This window comes from Euprymna scolopes, chromosome 13 (genome assembly GCF_053919585.1).
Source record: "Euprymna scolopes isolate OS-2025 chromosome 13, ASM5391958v1, whole genome shotgun sequence".
NCBI classification, from domain to species: Eukaryota; Metazoa; Mollusca; class Cephalopoda; order Sepiida; family Sepiolidae; genus Euprymna; species Euprymna scolopes.
The window spans coordinates 106688448-106706504 of record NC_136494.1 but is presented as its reverse complement, the minus strand read 5'-3'; the positions used below and the strand labels follow the sequence as shown (position 1 = coordinate 106706504).

Below are 18057 nucleotides of genomic sequence, written 5' to 3'. Positions count from 1 at the left end.
AACCTCAAACTTAAAATTGTAGGTATTATCATAGATATGGTTCTGTGACTTCATTTTTTGGTGATTTCTTCAAATGGACTCAGTAACTGGACAATGTTTTGAACAAGTCCCCATTGGCAAGTTGTTAGGTAGGAATATTATCAACTGCATACATTACAAGAGCTTTTCATTTTCTAAATTTCTTTTTAGCATATATGTTGAATTCCACTGTGTGGTCACATCTTGAATGAGTTTATTTTTCCAAATTAAACTGATCCTGTATTTCAGTTAATTTGCTAATTGCGAGTGATTAAAGTTAGACTATATTTCTGTTAGTTGTAATGATTGTCTTAACAGCCTTTTGGGAAAATGAGTCATTTATTGAAAGTTGCAATGTATGAAGCATGATAGTTATTTTAAACCATATTTGTTCCTGAATTTTGTTGATTTTGTACTCATCCAGAAAATTGTGTAAAATTTACCAAAATTTTATTTGTTGAAGGATTCGTTTTATTTAAAACAACAGAGTTGAAAAAAAACAATAGCGTCCCAAATTCTCATTTGAAAAAATGAACGAATCTCTTAATAAAATATTCCGGTTTGTGCGAATCATTCTGCTTTGCATATGTGCCATGAAAAAGTCCTTTCTGATTAATGTTTACCAGTTAAAAAATATTCTGTTATTCTGAAAAACACCCAAGTTCATTTGCTTATTTTAAAACTGTTAAACATTAATCAGAAGGGACTTTTTCTGGGCATTCAATGTAAATTAGAACAGTCCACACAAATTGGAAATAAATCATTTGTAAACAGTCATAGCATTAAATTGAATAAAGCCAATACAAAAATAAAATAAAAGAAAGATGTTCAAATAATGAAAAAACAATAGTACTTATGCACGGAACATTTTGGAAAACCATTCCTTAACATGTGGAGGAGAGGGTGTTTTTTTTTTCTTTTTTTTTTTTTTAACTAGTCTATACTTTCACCTAACAATTTAATAAACAATACAAAACAAGTGATTTGTGCCACAAGAAGTGAAGAAGGGCAACTGAAGTTTTTTTCTCTGTATGTGTTTGACTGGGGAAGGGGTTGTGGGAACCACCTCGAATGGATGAATGTGATCAGTGTCAAGCGAAGAATTCAATAGAATCGCAAAGAAATACAAATTGTATAAAGAATATCGTTGATAACATGCATCTCTCTTTTATTAAAATTAAATTGATATTCACAAGTGCGTTTGCAAAACATTACTTAAAATTATTACATGTTCTTGAGGATACTATTTAAGAAGTACATGGTGTAAAGAGCTGACATTTGGATATAGCGTTCTACGATATGTATTGATTATGCATGCAATATTCTAGATCTGTATCTTTTAATAGTTTTTGTGATATGTGATTTTGAAATTAGTATATGTTTATGACATTTGCTACTTTATTTCCGCCACCAAAATTAAACATATGATCAGCATTTTTATCAACTTATAATGAAGTAAGTTGCGGCTGAAATAGTTTTAAAAATTAGGCATCATAATCATTATGTATGGAATTATATTGAATGTTCATATTTACTGTCATTTAATTCAGTTGTATTAGATAATACTTGAAAAATTATCCACACCTCAAAAATCAAGACCAAAATTGAATGAAAAATAATTTTATTTTTACTTCCTATTGTCTTCTTATACTAGGAGTGATGAAAACATCTTTTGTGACATTTTTACTATTTTTTGTCAGTTGGTTTAAAAGTTTCCATATTGTAATTCACACATGTCAGTGTTTCTTCACCTTCAGGGTAGTGTATACTGTTCATTCTGCTTCATTATCATCAGTGAAAGTAGTGGTGGGACGATTAATTGGAATTGTTAGTTGTAAGAATCGTGTATTTGGGGGGTGGAATTGGAATCACATTGTTAAAAAATACTTTAGATTTACAATTCTTTCATTAAGATTCTCTTGTATTTTTCAGTTGAACTGTTTGTTTGAATTGAGATTAATGCTGTCAAAAATTTAGGATAAAAATGTCATAGAACTTTTCATAACATATTTAATGATATACAAGAATTTTATTAACTACTTTAAAAGTAATCTTTATTTATCTTAATGAGTTTTCTTATTCTGTCACATACATAGGCACTGTCTGTCTGTTTCGAAACTTCAAGGCCCATGATACTTACCTGTTTGCACTGTTGCAAAACTTTAGGGGCCGTGAGGTAACATTGTTTTCATTTGTGAGTGAAGTTTATTTATGTATAAAACCGCCTAACTACGTGAAGTCCATGAAAAAGTTGAATACTTAACCCTTAGAGAAGAAAGATTTTACAGTGCTCTCATTGCGAGTAAATCATTAAAAGCAGCAGTTTTTCCAACTGATGACAAAAAAAAGACGAGGCGCTTATCTTTTGGCAAGTTTTTTTTTTTTTTTTACCGACACTCTTCCATTAGTAAATGAATAAAAAATTTCATTAGTAAATGAATAATGTCTTGCCAACCTTTATATTTTTTTAAAATAAAAAAAGCAAAGTTTAAACAATAAAAGGTTTAATAGAATAATATGGTAAGTGAATTTAATTTTTTTTTCTTTTAGAAATTTACATTTCATTAAAATATTCTGCAACTGAAACAATTAAACATTTCTTTTGGAACTTCTTTGCACAACAAAAACAAAAAACAAAAAAATGAAAAATTTATTAAAAAAGGAAAGAAGTTTTTTTAAAATCCTTTGAACCCTAACTTAGCAAACTAACTAGTCACTCAGAACCGTTCAACTAAAGGACTGTAGGAGCTTGGTTGACATTCACCGATGCGTGATATCACAGTCGTGATGTGAGCATAGGTAAATATTTCCCAACCCCTAACAAGAAATAAAAAGGTTGTCAGAAACAGCATTAAGGTGGAGGCGATTTTGATAGTTCAATAAATGACTTTTATTTAACAATAGAAATAAGCAATTACCAAATACTTTTTTTTATATAGAAATAAAGAGGGAAATTAAAACATCAAATAAGAATAAACATTAAAGGATGATAAGTATATAATTATATAATAAAAATAAATATAGAAATAAACCAATGGTAAATGTTACCTTAAGCTACAACAGAACACCAACCACTCTTAAATTTTTTTTTTTTTTTTTTTTTTTTAGGGGGTATTCGAGGTCACTGACAACGAATCTAATCAAACTCGCTGCAAATTTACCGTTTGCATGGTGAACCCCTAGACCTTGAGACTATTTTGTACCATTTCACCGCCTTTGGCAGTGTTTTTCTTACATGATACGTTTGCACGCAAACGGGCGTAGTGGGGTGTCATCATATCGCATAGGAATCTTTAAGTGGTCATTTCAAATAAAGTTAAAAAAAAAAAAAAATGTGGTTTATTTATTTATTTTTTTCTTACGTAGTTTTAATGCTTTTTAATTAATCTAAAAATAGTTTTCACGAGCGGTTTACAAAAATATAACCACCAAACATATTATGTTTTTCGTTCTTTTTTGGGGGTGGGAGTATTCAATTATAGGACTTGTGTAGTTTAACAGGTGCTTCTGGAGTTTAATTAACCATTTTTCCGTAAGTAACGCGCCGACATTTACCATTTAACAAAAATTCTGTTAACATTACACCACTACCGCCTCCCTCCCCTTCATCCTCAATGTAAACAGAATTTTTGTGAAATGGTAAATGTCGGTGTGTTACTTATGGAAAAACGGTTAATTAAACTGCAGAAGCACCCGTTAACGGAACCCCCCTTGCCCCAAAAAAGACCGAAAAACATACAAATGTGTTTGTTGCTTATGTTTTTGCAAACCGCCTGTGAAAACTTTGTTTTGATCAATTAAAAAAGCATTTAAAACTACGTAAGACAAAAACTGAACCACATTTTAAATTTTCTTATTATAAAGATTGCAATGTGATAAGACACTTCACTATGCCCATTTGCACACGAACGTATCACGTAAGAAAAACATTACCGAAGGCGGTGAAATGGCAAAAAATAGTCCAAAGATCTAGGGGTTCATACCATGCAAACAGTAAGTTTGCAGCAGGTTTGATTATCAGATTCATTGTCAGCGATCTCAAATACCTTTAAAAATAAAAACAAATTAGTGATCAGTGTTCTGTTGTAGTATAGGGTAACATTTACCAAACCAATTTATTTAGATTTAAAAAATAACATTAGGTTAAAAATATTTTTAAAAAAGTAAAATAAATAAAAAGGAATAATTTGAGACGATTGAATATAAAAGGCTAAAAATTTAATCAAAGAGATTGAAGCTGCAAAAAAAAAAAGTGAAATTTTAAAGAGTTATCGAAGATAAAGAGAAAATAAAACAAAAAATGAATATCAAAAGATAAATAAAACATGTTATTTCCCTTGAAATTTGATGTTATTATATTTTTGTTGAATTAATCACGAGTTTTTCTTTATATTTTTTAATATATAAAATAACTCCTGAAATTGTTATTAATTTCATGGTGCATGTTTAATTCATGGTTAAAATATTTGTTTTGACTTATCTTCAATGAAAGAAATTTTACAAAAAAAATCAAATTATTTTCGAAATTCCCTTAATTGTATTTTCACTTTTTCGCTGTACCAAATTTTTTCGCTACACAAAAACACAAAAACTTTCGACTATATAATGGTATATTTCAAAACAGCAATTCCATGGGAATCAGAATCGTACTTGGTATTGGAGTCATTAATTAGTATTTTCTTGGAATTGTAAAAAATTTAGAAATCGTCCCAACACTATTAGAAAGTAGATGTAGAATCCAATTCTAAATATGTTTTCTATGCCAATCTTTTAAAATTAATATTTGAATCATGAGTCTAGGAAAGTAGACATACACAAGTTTTTATCATTTAAATGGGATGAAAATCTTTGTTTCCATTGATAACCAGAATTGTTCAACAATGGTAAGGATTCTACTACAGTCAGAATTAGATTGGACAGCTTTTAACAAAAATAACCTCAGGGTTAAATTTGTAGGTATTATTGATATGGTTGAAGTTCTGTGATTTGCTTCTTTGGAGAACTCAGTAAATGGATTTTTTAAATATTTTTTCAAACAAGTACCCATTAGTAAGTTGTTATGGTAGGAATCTTACCAACAGCACACATTACAAGAGCATTTTGTTCTGAATTTATTTTCAGCATATAATATGTTACATTCCACCATGTGGTCACATCTTGAATGAGTTTTTTTTTTTTTTCAAATTAAGCTGATCCTGTGTTTCAGTTAATTTGCTAATTGCTAATAGAAAGCGATTAAAGTGAGGGGCTGTATTTCTGTTAGCTGTAACAGAGCTCTCCACATTTTTAATGGAGTCGCCATTTTGAGTCCTGTATCTACATTGGAAACTCTTATGATTAGGTTGTCCACAATTATAGCAAATAATTTTTGTACTTTTCTTAGGAGAAAAATTGTTTTTGGCAAAGTTGCGGTTTTTATTCCTGGCATGGGTATAATTTAATTTTGGTGTTTTTATGTATGTATTTTTAAATTTCATGATATTTGTGGATTCGTTTTTTCTGTGATCATTTTTTCAGTTTCTTCGTAACTTCTGAGTGCTACCTTGAATTGGCTAAAAGTCATGGGTTTTTCTTTCTGGGTTATCACGGTGTTAAATGGCTTGAAATCACTCGGTAATCTCTTAAGGACCATGGAAATTAACAGACTGTCACTTATAACTTCACCAGACATTTTTAAAGAATTTGCAGTCGTTTCGGCTCTTATAATCAGTAATAGTTTCAGCTTCCATTCGTTTTAGAGAGGTCAGTTCAGTATATAAAGAAATAATTTTGGGTTTTCCTTTCGATAAATAATGCTCTCTCAATATGTTCAATGCTTTGCAGCCATTGTCCAGAGCTTCTCTCATTACCAGTGATTGACTTCGGTCATCTAAACACTATTAATTCCGCAAAGACAGTTGCGTTCTTTTCAATGAAGTCGGGGTCGTTTCTGTTTTCAGGTTGTGTTTGAAGTACTTTGTGTAGCTTTTGAATTCGTAGATATCCTAGAAATTTAGCTTGCCACAATTCGAATTTTGATTCGGATCCATCGAAATATAGACGCACGCTGGGCGCATAACCTCTAGAAGTGTAAGTCATGTTTTAGTTTCAGAACAGTTTCTGATGGTTCGCTGTTCTAAACAAGTCTTGAGAGGTGACTGGTTTGCAGTAGACAGAACAGTTTCCGATGGTTCGTTGTTACACACAAGTCCTGAGAGGTGACTGGTTTGCAGTAGCCAGTTCCACAGAGCAAAATATTCTTACCGTGTCGAGACGGAAAAAACATGCAAAATTGCTATAGAAAAGGTTTAATATTTATGGAGCAATTCTGGTTTCTGATTGGTTGGTAGCAGAACGTGAATTAATTTGATTCGTCAGTTCCTAGCAGCATCGTTTATAAATAGAATTGCCTGACTGTGTGGGATCATACCTCATTATACATCCAAAATATTGCAACAACCACTATTGATTCTATAGTAGTTTGGTGTTTCGCTGGAGGCTTGTAGTTACTGCCACTTGTTCCTGGAATGTCTGTCCCTGAATATTCATTGTGCTTCCTTTTCTTATCTGCAACTTTTGCTTCTTTTGAATGAAGCTTTTCTAAGATTGTTTAACATATTAGTCATTGTAAAAGTTTTTGATGAGTTGCCAACCTATAATGTGATGATTTGACATGACTTGCAGGCAGCTGTATTCTTATTCTTGGGATTGACATCAAAATACTTCCAACAGAAACTGGTTGCCATAATGGTTGAAGGTTGTTGTATTTAGTTAATTTTTTATGTATTTAAATTACTTATACGTAATTACTGATACTTAATTATTGATTTATCTCAATAAAATATACTTTATCTAAACCAGAAAAATTAAAATGTATATGTAATGGTAGCAAGAGTCCAAAAATGAGGAACAAAAGTATAACTGATGAAGAATGCTTTATTTTCACTACACACATTGCCACAATTTACTGTACAATTCCTCAACATGAAAGATGAAGTAATAATTTTCTTTGACAGTGATTTAAAGTAAAAAAAATGTTAATTTAATAGGGAGAGAAATGAGGGAAATTTTCCATATGCTTACATTTGTGTCAAATTCAGTGCAATTGTAAAAGTCTGCATGTTAATAGCGCATCATGCCTATTATTTGATGATATGGTGTAGACGATGCATGTATCTTTGATTAAAATTTTACTGGCAAGCACAAAAGGGGGGGAAAAAACTTGTCTTCATTTACAATATAATATAATTAATATTTGTATCATTTATGGCAACAAGATTTGCTGATAAATTAGCTTTAGAAAACTGATTAATCAGCCGATTATCAAAGGCTGATTAATCGGTAATCAGCCAATTTGCTGATCGGTGCATCCCTACTGCCATCTTTTAGTGCAGTGGTGGTTTACAAACTTATGGGCTTGGACACCTGAAAAACCAGTGTGATTCATATAATTGTATATGAAAAACCAGTGTGATTCATATAATTGTATATGGCATATGTCATATAAGAATTTATTTGCAAGAATTCTTCAGTTCTGTTATGACATTGAATAGCACAAATTTTGTCTACCTTGGATTTGTTATTGTTCCATTTAGGCAAGGTGTGGTGGAGGTTGATTTGCGCTGCTGGATTTACCTTTGTGCGCCTCCAAGAGTCCTTGTGATGGCATTGGGAGATCTTAATATTAATTAATAAAGATTTTACTCTTTGGTTGCAAGAAATAGCCAATGTGATTGAACAATCAGACAAAGTTGAAAGTTTTGCCTCAGTTGCATCCTAGGCTACTGATAGGTTGATTGTGTCCTCGCTGTTTGTCCAGCAGTTTACCTTCAACTCCACAAACAGTTCTCTCCAAAATTTCCCACTGAGCTGAAGCTACATACAATGATCTGTGCCCCCTTGACATAAATACCCCTGATTAACTTGAAAAGCAGCAAAATCCCACTCCTTCTCTGTATAGGACCCTAGATGCCAGAAAGTTTTCTACTATAATAGTTTTTTCCCTTGAACTATTAGACTTTAGAATTCCCTCCCTGTCTCCTGCTTCCCTGACTGAAGTTAAAATATCATGTGAACTATCATCTCGCTACTCAACTCCATATGTTGCCAGTCTGTAAGATTATGAAATATTATTATATTCCTTGTTTGTTTTAAGTAAGAACAGCTTTTTAAAATTTTGATGTTTTCATCTGTTTCAGGTTTCGATAAGAAAGAAAACACGTTTTCGAAACTTGGCAGCGGGTGACAAAAAGAAAATAGAGGAAATCCAAAGAAAACTGCCAAAACTTCCCAACGATGGATGATTACCCACATACGTTGGGGTTGGAGGCTGTTAAAAATATTGAGAAATACACAAGTGAAATTTTGGACTCAATTGAAACTGACTTTACTTGGCTGGATGAGATTCTTGAAACTGCTAAAGCCTCTTTCCAAACGTAAGACATTGATTTTTTTTTTTTTTTTTTTAACTTAATCTTTTTCATTCAAAATGTCTGATCATTTTTTTGAGAAACTAATTACCTTTGGAATTCCGTTCCTTCTGTTTCCCCAACAGTACATACAGAAATTTGAATGTAATATGAACAAACACCTTATTGTCCACATCACCACCCAGGTTGCCCTTTATAAATCTTGTCCGAATCAGAACAGTTGTTTACAATTCAATTTCATCTTGCCTTGGTTTGATGAGGATTGATGATTTAAACTACTGTCTGACGGAACGGGAGCAAGTTACCACGTGCATAAAACGAATACCTAGAAATTTTGTACAGATTCTCCAGCTTGATAAGATGTATCTGATATTGTGAGAATAACATCCGAGATGAGAAGAATAGTTTAAATCATCCGAATAATAAACAGCAAAAATTTTAATTAAATAAAATTGATAATGGAAATAGCCAGAATTTTCCAAAGCTTTCGTAATTTGTTATATATCAGGAACCTCCCTGCAAAAGCTTTGGGAAATTCTGCCTCTTTCTATTATCAATTTCATTTAATTAAAAAAAACTGTACATTACACAAACTATTGAACATTGTATACAAACTAGATGATATTGTATTGTGTATTTATATTTTTGCTGGCTGTTATCCTCATCTTCATAGTTATGTTTTTGATAGATATGGAAGGTACGAGTACCAGAATTTGGACGATCTTATTTATAACTATGCATTAGGACAATCAACCAATGAGAAACCTCCAACCTCCTTTTAAAAATATCTAATTTTGGATTATAGTCAGTTCTCTATCAATCTCCATCTTGCCACAACTGAACCACTGCTGATCAAGATCGTAACTGCATTGATTCTTCGCCAACTGGATCTACTGCCATCGTCTTTGTTATACAGAGTGGCTCAACACTTAACAGGTTATGTGCCCAGCCATCGACTTTGCTTTGACGGATCAAAATCTAAATTCGAATTGTGGCAGGTGAAATTTCTGGGGTATTTAAGGATACGAAAACTAGTTATTCAATTGCCACCAGAGAATCCTAATGACTCCGAATTTATCAAAAAGTATGCAACTGTTTTTGTAGAACCGATTCAATGCTTAGACGACAGAAGTCTGTTTCTGATTATAAGAGATGTTTTCGATGATGGACCTAAAGCGTTGAAAATATTAAGAGAACATTATTTATCAAAAGGGAAACCAAAAATTATATCTTGATATACAGAACTAACGTAACGAAGACGAGATGATTACTGACTGTTATAAGGACAGAAACAATAGCAACAATTGAAATAATAAGCGATAGCCTATTAATGTTAATGACACTCAAGGGACTTATAGCCGATTTTAAACCATTGACAACTGTTATCACGCAAAATGACAAACCCATAACTTTCAGTCATTTTAAAGTGGCTTTGGGTAGTTACGAAGAGACGAATTGGATGCTCGTGGACAATAATAACTCTGACAATATCGTGAAGTTCAAAAATGCTTCTCGAAAACTGACACAACCAGATTACACATCTGACCTCAATGTTTTCCCCAAAAATAATTTTTCCAAGAGAAAGAATAAAATTATCTACTATAATTGTGGGTGACCCCAATCACAAAAGTTTCAAATGTCGATATAAAAACTCAAAAGTGAACTTCATCAAAAACGTTGAGAACTTTCATGAAGAACATACATTTCTATTCACATGTAAATTTGGTAATATGACAAACGTAAAAATCTTCTTGTAGACTGTAGCTCTACAGCACGTTATCTCCAAAGAATCTGATTTTATTAATTTTGACACAAACTTTAATCCACAAAGTCATTTTGTTGAACTGGCTAACAGCAGTCAGATAAATGAGATAGTCTTGAAAAGAGGCGATGCTAAAATATCACTAAAAATAATAAAGGCAGAATTTGTAACTGTATTCTTAAAAATGCTCTTTTCATACCTACATTTAAGCAAGATATTTTTTCCATGTAAACAGCCATCACGCAAGCTGCGAATATAAAGTTTGGCCATAACAAGTCAAAATTGATATACCCAAATGGAACTGTATTTGGCATAAAAGAAAATGGCTGACTATATTATTTAAAAAGTACGGTTCCCTCAAAAACTGCCTGTCACAACTTAGAAACCTGGCATAAAATTTTGGGACACTGCAATACTGCTGATTATTAAATAGTTAGCGAATGTAGTCAAAGGCATGAAGATAATACCTTCAGACGATCTCCCAAATTGTGATGTTTGTGCACACAGGGAAAATGGTGAAATACATAAGCAAAACACCGGACAAAAAAAGTCACTAAAATTCTCTCACTTGTGCATTGTAACCTGGCAGGTCCAATAAGTCTGATGGAAAGAGATAACTTCAGGTATGCATTAAATTTTGTTGACGATTATTCAGGTTTAATTATGGTTTATTTCTTAAAAAACAAATCCGATACTATCCTAGCCACTAAAAAATATTTAGCTTACATTACCCTATACGTCTCTGTAAAATGTATTCAGACAATGAAACAGAATTTACTAGTAAAAACTTTGGACTTCTATTAATTAGCCATCGTATTAAACACAAGAAATCAGTCCCTTATTCCTCATTTCAAAATGGCACCGCTGATGGCGAACCCTTTTTGAAATGACAAGATGTCTACTTATCGAATCAAAATTAACCCAAAGTTTATGGATGTACGCTTTAATAGTGGCGACGTGGCATATATCAGAAATAGATTGTTCAATAAAAATAAAAAAATTAGGTAAAACTCTGAAGCATTTTTCAGTGTAAAACCAAAATTGAACCGAATGCATATATTTGGTTCAAATTGCTTTGCATTCATAGAAAATAGCCGTAATCTAAATGTTAAAAGCGAGAAAGGTATTTTCATAGGTTACGATGAAAGCAGCCCGGCTTATTTAACTTCCTGACCAAACTGCCATAAAAAAGTTAGATGTGTAAAATTCAATGATACATTTAATTTAAAAAATGACGAATCGGTGGATGAAAAGCATGAGGAAATATTTAGTGTTTTTGTCAATCACAACAAAAATATCAATAATGACAACCATGGCAGTAAAACTACTGACGTAAATATTAACCAGACATGTCGATACTTGATAAGAGATTGAACCCCCCCCCCCCCCGACTTCTTAAAAATTGAAAAGCTACAAGACTGCGCAGGAGATTACTGTTACTCTTTTGAAAAGCACACCAGAAAGTTATATTGAGGTGATTAATTCAGAAAATCACCAAGAATGGAAAAAAGCTATGTAATCTGAATTGGAAACTTCGTCTGAAAATAATACATACGAAATGGTACCAAAACCAAAGGATAAGAATTTAATTTCTTCTTGCTGTTCACGGCTTTTGGCAATGAAATTTTTGAAGCAAGGTTTATTGCAAAAGGTTTTTCCCAAATTTCTGGGGGTCGAATATTTTGCCACATTCTCACCAACAAATTTAACGACAATTAAGACTTTATTGCAACTTGCTACTCAGTATAATTTAAAAATACATCAAATAGATGTAAAATATGCTAATTTAAATGCTCCGATTGACTGTGAGATTTATATTTGAAGCATATTGTTATCAAATGAAGTCTGTAAAAAAATAATATTATTCTAAGCTATGTAGAATCTCAAAATAATACAGCTGACATTTTTACTAAACCGGTAACAAAGATAAAATTAAAACATTTTATTGCCTTACTTTTTGGAACTTAATCTTGAATAAAATTATTTTAAGAAACCCAAACTGAGAAGTCAAAACCACAAAAAAAAAAAAAAAAAAAAAAAATTGTAAATTGTCTTGGGTATGACGATAGACTACGACCATTTTCTTCTTGTCTTCCTAACCAAATTAACAAACTAAAATATCTAACAGAATGTTTCAAGTTTTTGTTTAACAAAGAAAGGTGATTTTTTTTCTCTTTCTTCTTCAGAAACCCCTTTCTTTAAAAAAACACATTGTATGTATAAAATATGTATGTATATATATTTAAAGAATTGAATTAAGTATCATAGCTTCCTCTGTGAACGTACACATTCTGTATATGTCTGTATAAAGTATAGTGCGTGTATGTATATCTCTATATATATTTAAAAAAAGGATCCTTCTATAAATAAATAAATAAAAAGGGGGGGGTGATACATTTTTTTTTTCCATTTTATTTTTACACTATTAAATCAAATTGAGTCCGAAAGGACTTTTTCATTATATCAAAAGGGAGAGGGTGTTAAAATGTTTTTGATACATATGGAGGGTATGACTACCAGAATTTGGATGATCTTATTTATAACTGCATTAGGACAATCAACCAATGAGAAGCTTTTGACCTCATTATAAAAATATCAAATTTTGGATTCCAGTTTGCTATCAGTCACTATCTTGACATAACTGAACCACTGCTGATCAAGATCATAACTACATTGATTCTTTGTCGACTGGATCTACTGGCGCCATCTTTGTTATACAGAATCACTCAACACTGAACAGTTGCTGGCCAACTAATCCTTTGGTCTGCTTTTGGGTAGGATTGAAACTGCTATTTTCAGACAATGCTCAATGAGCATTGTCTGAAAATAGTGGTTTCAATCCTATACAGAAGCAGGTCAGAGGAAGTAGTTGGCCAAAACATGGCGAGATAACAACTGTGGAAGATAATAATTATCAAGGATACAGTTACAAGATTCAGCATTCGTATCTTGTTGTGGTTTATCATCTGAAGAAGGCCAGAGGATGAGTTGGCCGAAATGTGATGAAACAATAACTATGAAGATGAAGATAAGTCCTCAAAAAATGAATACACAAATTATGAAGCCTCCTCTCAAAGGATTTCAAAAATAGTTGCTACTGTTGCTAACATTTACATAAACATGGTTTGTATATACATTTAAGTGACAATACGACCATTGTAATGATACAAACATGAACTATCTATATTATATATGCATTTTATACACACAGTATTTTACATTTGTACTGTAATAAATATTTTGCTGAGGTTGAATTATACATAACTCAAATTAAAAAAGATGTAAATCTTTATTAAATAAATGTTAACTATAAAATATTAAGTCTTTTATAGAATGTATAGCATTGTTGATAGAATGATGTTGCATTTAAAAATTTTAATGGAGGGGAATAAAGTTTTGCTTTAAAATTGATGGGAGCTCGCCTTTTACAGCTAATTGGCCTTCCATTTTCATCCCTTTTCTACTCTCCATTTTTCTTCCTCCCAATCTTAATCAAAATGACTGCAAAATAATAATAATAATAACTTTAAAAGGTGTGATATTCCATAAAGCAGTAGAAGCATTAATTTATGTTTTTTAATTCTAGCTCTGATATCCAGATTTTACCAAAAACTCCATCTCGCAAAAAGCGCAAAGGTCGAAAAAGAAAAAGTGAAGCCCTATCTTTTATTCGATCCAGGTAAGAAAGAAAATTTAATAATTGGAAATATCTACATTGATTGTGTAAATCACTTCTAGTGTGTCTGTATGTGTTTCTCGTCTATGTCACCTTTGATTATTTATTGAAACAAAAAATTCAATAGTGTAAAATAAAATACAATTTGAAAAATCTTTTTTGTGATGGACGTGTGTATCATAAAGACTTTTTTCTTTATTTTTAATTTTTAACTCGCGAGGTAGGGGACGTCTGGTCTTGCCAGGTTATAAAATATGCTTAAATATATTTTAAATCCTGCAGATTTTGTATTTATTATTACAGAGTCAATTCCCTATTGAATATTATATTGTACTTATTATATCCTAGTATTAATTTGAAAAGTTAAAAAAAGAAAGATCTTGATAAGTTAAATGCAACCTGATTCTAGCTTATTTAGAAGGAAATAAAAATTATTGTTTTTTATAAAATGAAATAGAACCTTGTATTAATAGGAATATGTAACCAGTGAATAAAACTAAACAAAAATTCCATGAGCAAAGCTTCTTTCCTAGAGCTGCTCATCTCGAACATAATACTGCAGGGCTGCTTCCTAACTGACTATAACCTGATCATTTTCAAATCCAACGGAAACAGGTTCTTGAGCCATCATGTGAAATTTGGAAGCATTCAATACTAAGTGTCATTCCTCTCATTTCCACTCTAGCAATGACCCTATTCTTTAGAGTTTCTTAAAATTAGTAAATATGTTTTGCAAGAAATCAGCAACTATGTTTTTCTTTGTTAATGTAAGAAACTCTTGTTTCTTTTATCCTTGTCTTCATATGGACAAATATTTGTAGAAACAACTCTTCAGAAAATTACTTGAGATGAGGATTGATAATTTGGATTATACAGACTACTATTCTCAACTTGAGTTATTTTCATGTTTTGGCTGACGTAACCGCCAATCTTGTATCTTGAACTCGTCGAATCTATACAGAATTTTATTCATTTAATCCATGAGGGTAGCATGCGCTCATTGTGAAAATAACAGGATGAAAATGCGAATAACATGTATTTATTAAAATGGTTGAACATCAAGGTGACAGTTATTTAAGTTTTGAAGGAATTAAAAACAAAATTCTTTTAGATTGTGATACCAATGGCATCCCTCAAAGTGTTAGGAAGTGGGGAGAAAGAAAAAGAAAAAAGTATGACAAAAGGCAATAGGAAATAAGTTTATCAGGTGAACAAAGATATAGGAAATTCAATTGGTAGAAAGACAATAGTTAGGAAGTTGTTCACCAAGGAACACAAAAGGAAACAGAGTTGGGATTGTTGGTCAATATATTAAAGAGTTAGTTTTAGGAATGGCAACGAATTTTGTGACAGTTAGTGACAATCTTGGATTTGTTACAGCTGAGGATAGTGTCCAGTTTGGGTCAGTTGGTGTCTCGGAGGTTCGCTCGAGACAGATTGGAATCATAGTCGAAGGCAGATCGTGGCTTGGAGGAGATGGAGAAATGAATTGATCAACTGGAGGAGATGGGTCAAATGAATTGACTGATGAACATTGCCTCAACAGAAACTAAGATGTAGACCTGAGCATGTAGATGGTCGATGGTGTCACACACACACCCACAATGCAACTGATGTTTATAAAAATGTCGGAATACTTGTTAACCATTGCACCCCTCTTGACAGTTGCCAATACATAAGAGATGATCATACAGTCAAAACAAAAATAGATGTAGAAGACCATGGAAATGGCCTTAGTTGGTGATCTTGAGCAGGGGACCGCATAATATCACAAGATTCGTTCTCTCATAATTCTATCTGCAATTAATATTTATATCTTTTCAATAAATTCTTATTTTTTTATTTTTTATTTTTCAGTATTTGCCCAAAGCCTGTTGACGAATCTCTGAATGAAAGTAGTTATTCGTATCGTACTCGTGGAAATTTGCAGTCCTCTGAAAAGGAAAATGTAGATTCTGACATCTGCAAGAAGAATGATCAATCTTTGAATAAGAGTGATTGTGCATATGGCACTCGTAGAAATTTGCAATTCTCTGAAAAGGAAGATGTAGATTCTGACAGCTGCAAGACGAATGACCAGTCTTTGAATAAGAGTGGCCACTCATACGGTACTCGTAGAAATTTGCGATCCTCTAAAAAGGAAGATGTAGATTATAACACCTGCGAGACAAAAAATAAATCTAAAACGCGTAAAAGGGAGTCTAAATTGAGTCCAACTGTAGAAGTTCCTGAGATTGTTGTAGATACAATAGAAAAAGAGAAATGTGAATTGGAAGAAGCCAAAGAAGTCAGCCCTCAAAAAATTGATGTTAAGGAAATGGACACGGCGACAGAAGCAAGCTCACTTGTAGTGAAGGTTTGTAAAATAACTTTATTTACTAGCAGGGCTACCTGGTATTGTCTGGGGCGAAAGTGTAACATAACTCTTATCCCCTTCTCTCTTTTCCCACTCCACCGTTTTCTTCCTAACCCCCTATTTCTTTTTTGCTCAGCCTATTCCTCTCTCTAGACATGTACATACACAACTAGTTGATGTAAGGAAAATAACACTATGAAAAGATAGTTATTTTGCTATATATGATAACATTAAAAAAAACGTGTATATGTCTTTATAGCATTAAATGATATAAATAACCATTTGACTGCTACAGAATGGATTTTTTTTCCTGAATTTTATATATTTTTCTGTGGTGTTATGCAGATTGAAAAAAAAGAAAAATATCAACTTTGTTGATGTGTTCTGTATTTTTCAAGTGATATACAAACAGACAACTGCCATTCATATAGATTTATTTTATTTTTTTAGAGCTTTGTAATAGAAAGTATGGCATTCCCTTCTCGTATAAAAAAAATTGATTATTATGAATTATCATATTTGTAAAATTTCTCATTCTTTATAAGTAAATAAAAACAGCAAAACTAAAATATAGAGGTTCATTTTACAATGAAAGTATAACACTTTATGCATGGAAATAACTTGAAAAAAAAATTTTTTTGGTCCCCTGACAAAAGGAGGATGGACCTGTAATTCATCCTTGTCTGTTCGCACTTTTCTCAATTACTACACCTTGGAATTTTTTGAAATTTTGCACAAGCATTAAACATGATGAGTAAAAAAGTAACAGAACGGATTTTTTATTTTTTAGGTATTTGTTTTATCAACTTTACTGAGAAGAGCTATGTAAAAGAAGCTTCAAGACATTTGAATTATGCAAATATCAGTGGTTTAAAAGTTATAAAAATTTAAAAGACTAAAATTTGTTTTTCTATGGACATATTTCTTTTAATAAACCTTTTTTAAAAAGTGAGCTAAAATATGGACCCCATCATTTCAAGAAATTTAGTAATTTCTCTATTAAAACAATTCTCAAGAAATTTGGTATTTTTTCTGTTTTGAAGAAAAAAAACTTTATTCAATCTATTATAATATAAAACTCAAATCGTTTTGCTTGAGTGTTGAAACCATCCATCTGGTTTATAGCGTCTGAATTGAAAAATTCCACGCATGTGAAAAGAAGCCCTAAAAGTTTTTTTTATTATTATTATTATTCAATCGGCAATTTATGGATTGCGTTCTTATTTTATTTATTTTTAAATAGATTTATACATTTTTCTACACTTCTAACATAAACAAAACGAAGATAAATAAAATCAAATATTTTTTTTAAAAATTGGTTTGCGTTACAAATAAATTCATTCTTTTTCTTTTTAAGGTTTGCTTTTGAAAAGCTCTCACCATTAAATGTTACTTAATCAATTATTATTTCCTGATATTTTTAAAGCTGTAAGCATACAAAATAAAAAACAAAACTAGGGTGAGCATGTACAATGCACGCTCCCTCCTTGTATTTTTTTCCCCTTTTGTCTTTTTCAATTTTTTTTTTTTTTTCAACGAATTACACCCCTCTTATATAAAGGATTTTTCATTTAATCTAAAAATCATTTAATATTAAGACCTTTATTATCCAATGTATTCCATATTATTTTCACTGGTTGCCATGTTTGTTTTCACGCACGTTCTCAATCTTTGCATATTTATAGATTAATTCTGTATCCTCACTATTCCATAGCTAGCTATAACATATACTGACCCAACAGGTCACGGGTAGTCTAATTTAACTAAACTTAATAAATGAAATTCTGTTTTAGATAATTCAAAACCTCGTCACTAGGACAGTTTCAACTACCATTTG

General features: G+C 31.6%; 1 protein-coding gene across 1 annotated transcript in view; it reads left to right on the top strand.

Moving 5' to 3' along the window:
* Positions 1–18057, top strand: part of LOC145292142 (uncharacterized) — a 74630-nt gene that overhangs the window by 8521 nt on the left and 48052 nt on the right. Inside the window, exons 2-4 of the mRNA XM_080138269.1 lie at positions 8196–8432; positions 13775–13867; positions 15722–16220. Coding sequence (XP_079994395.1) covers positions 8293–8432; positions 13775–13867; positions 15722–16220 — 732 coding nt within the window. The 5' untranslated portion in view covers positions 8196–8292. The remainder of the gene's footprint in view (positions 1–8195; positions 8433–13774; positions 13868–15721; positions 16221–18057) is intronic.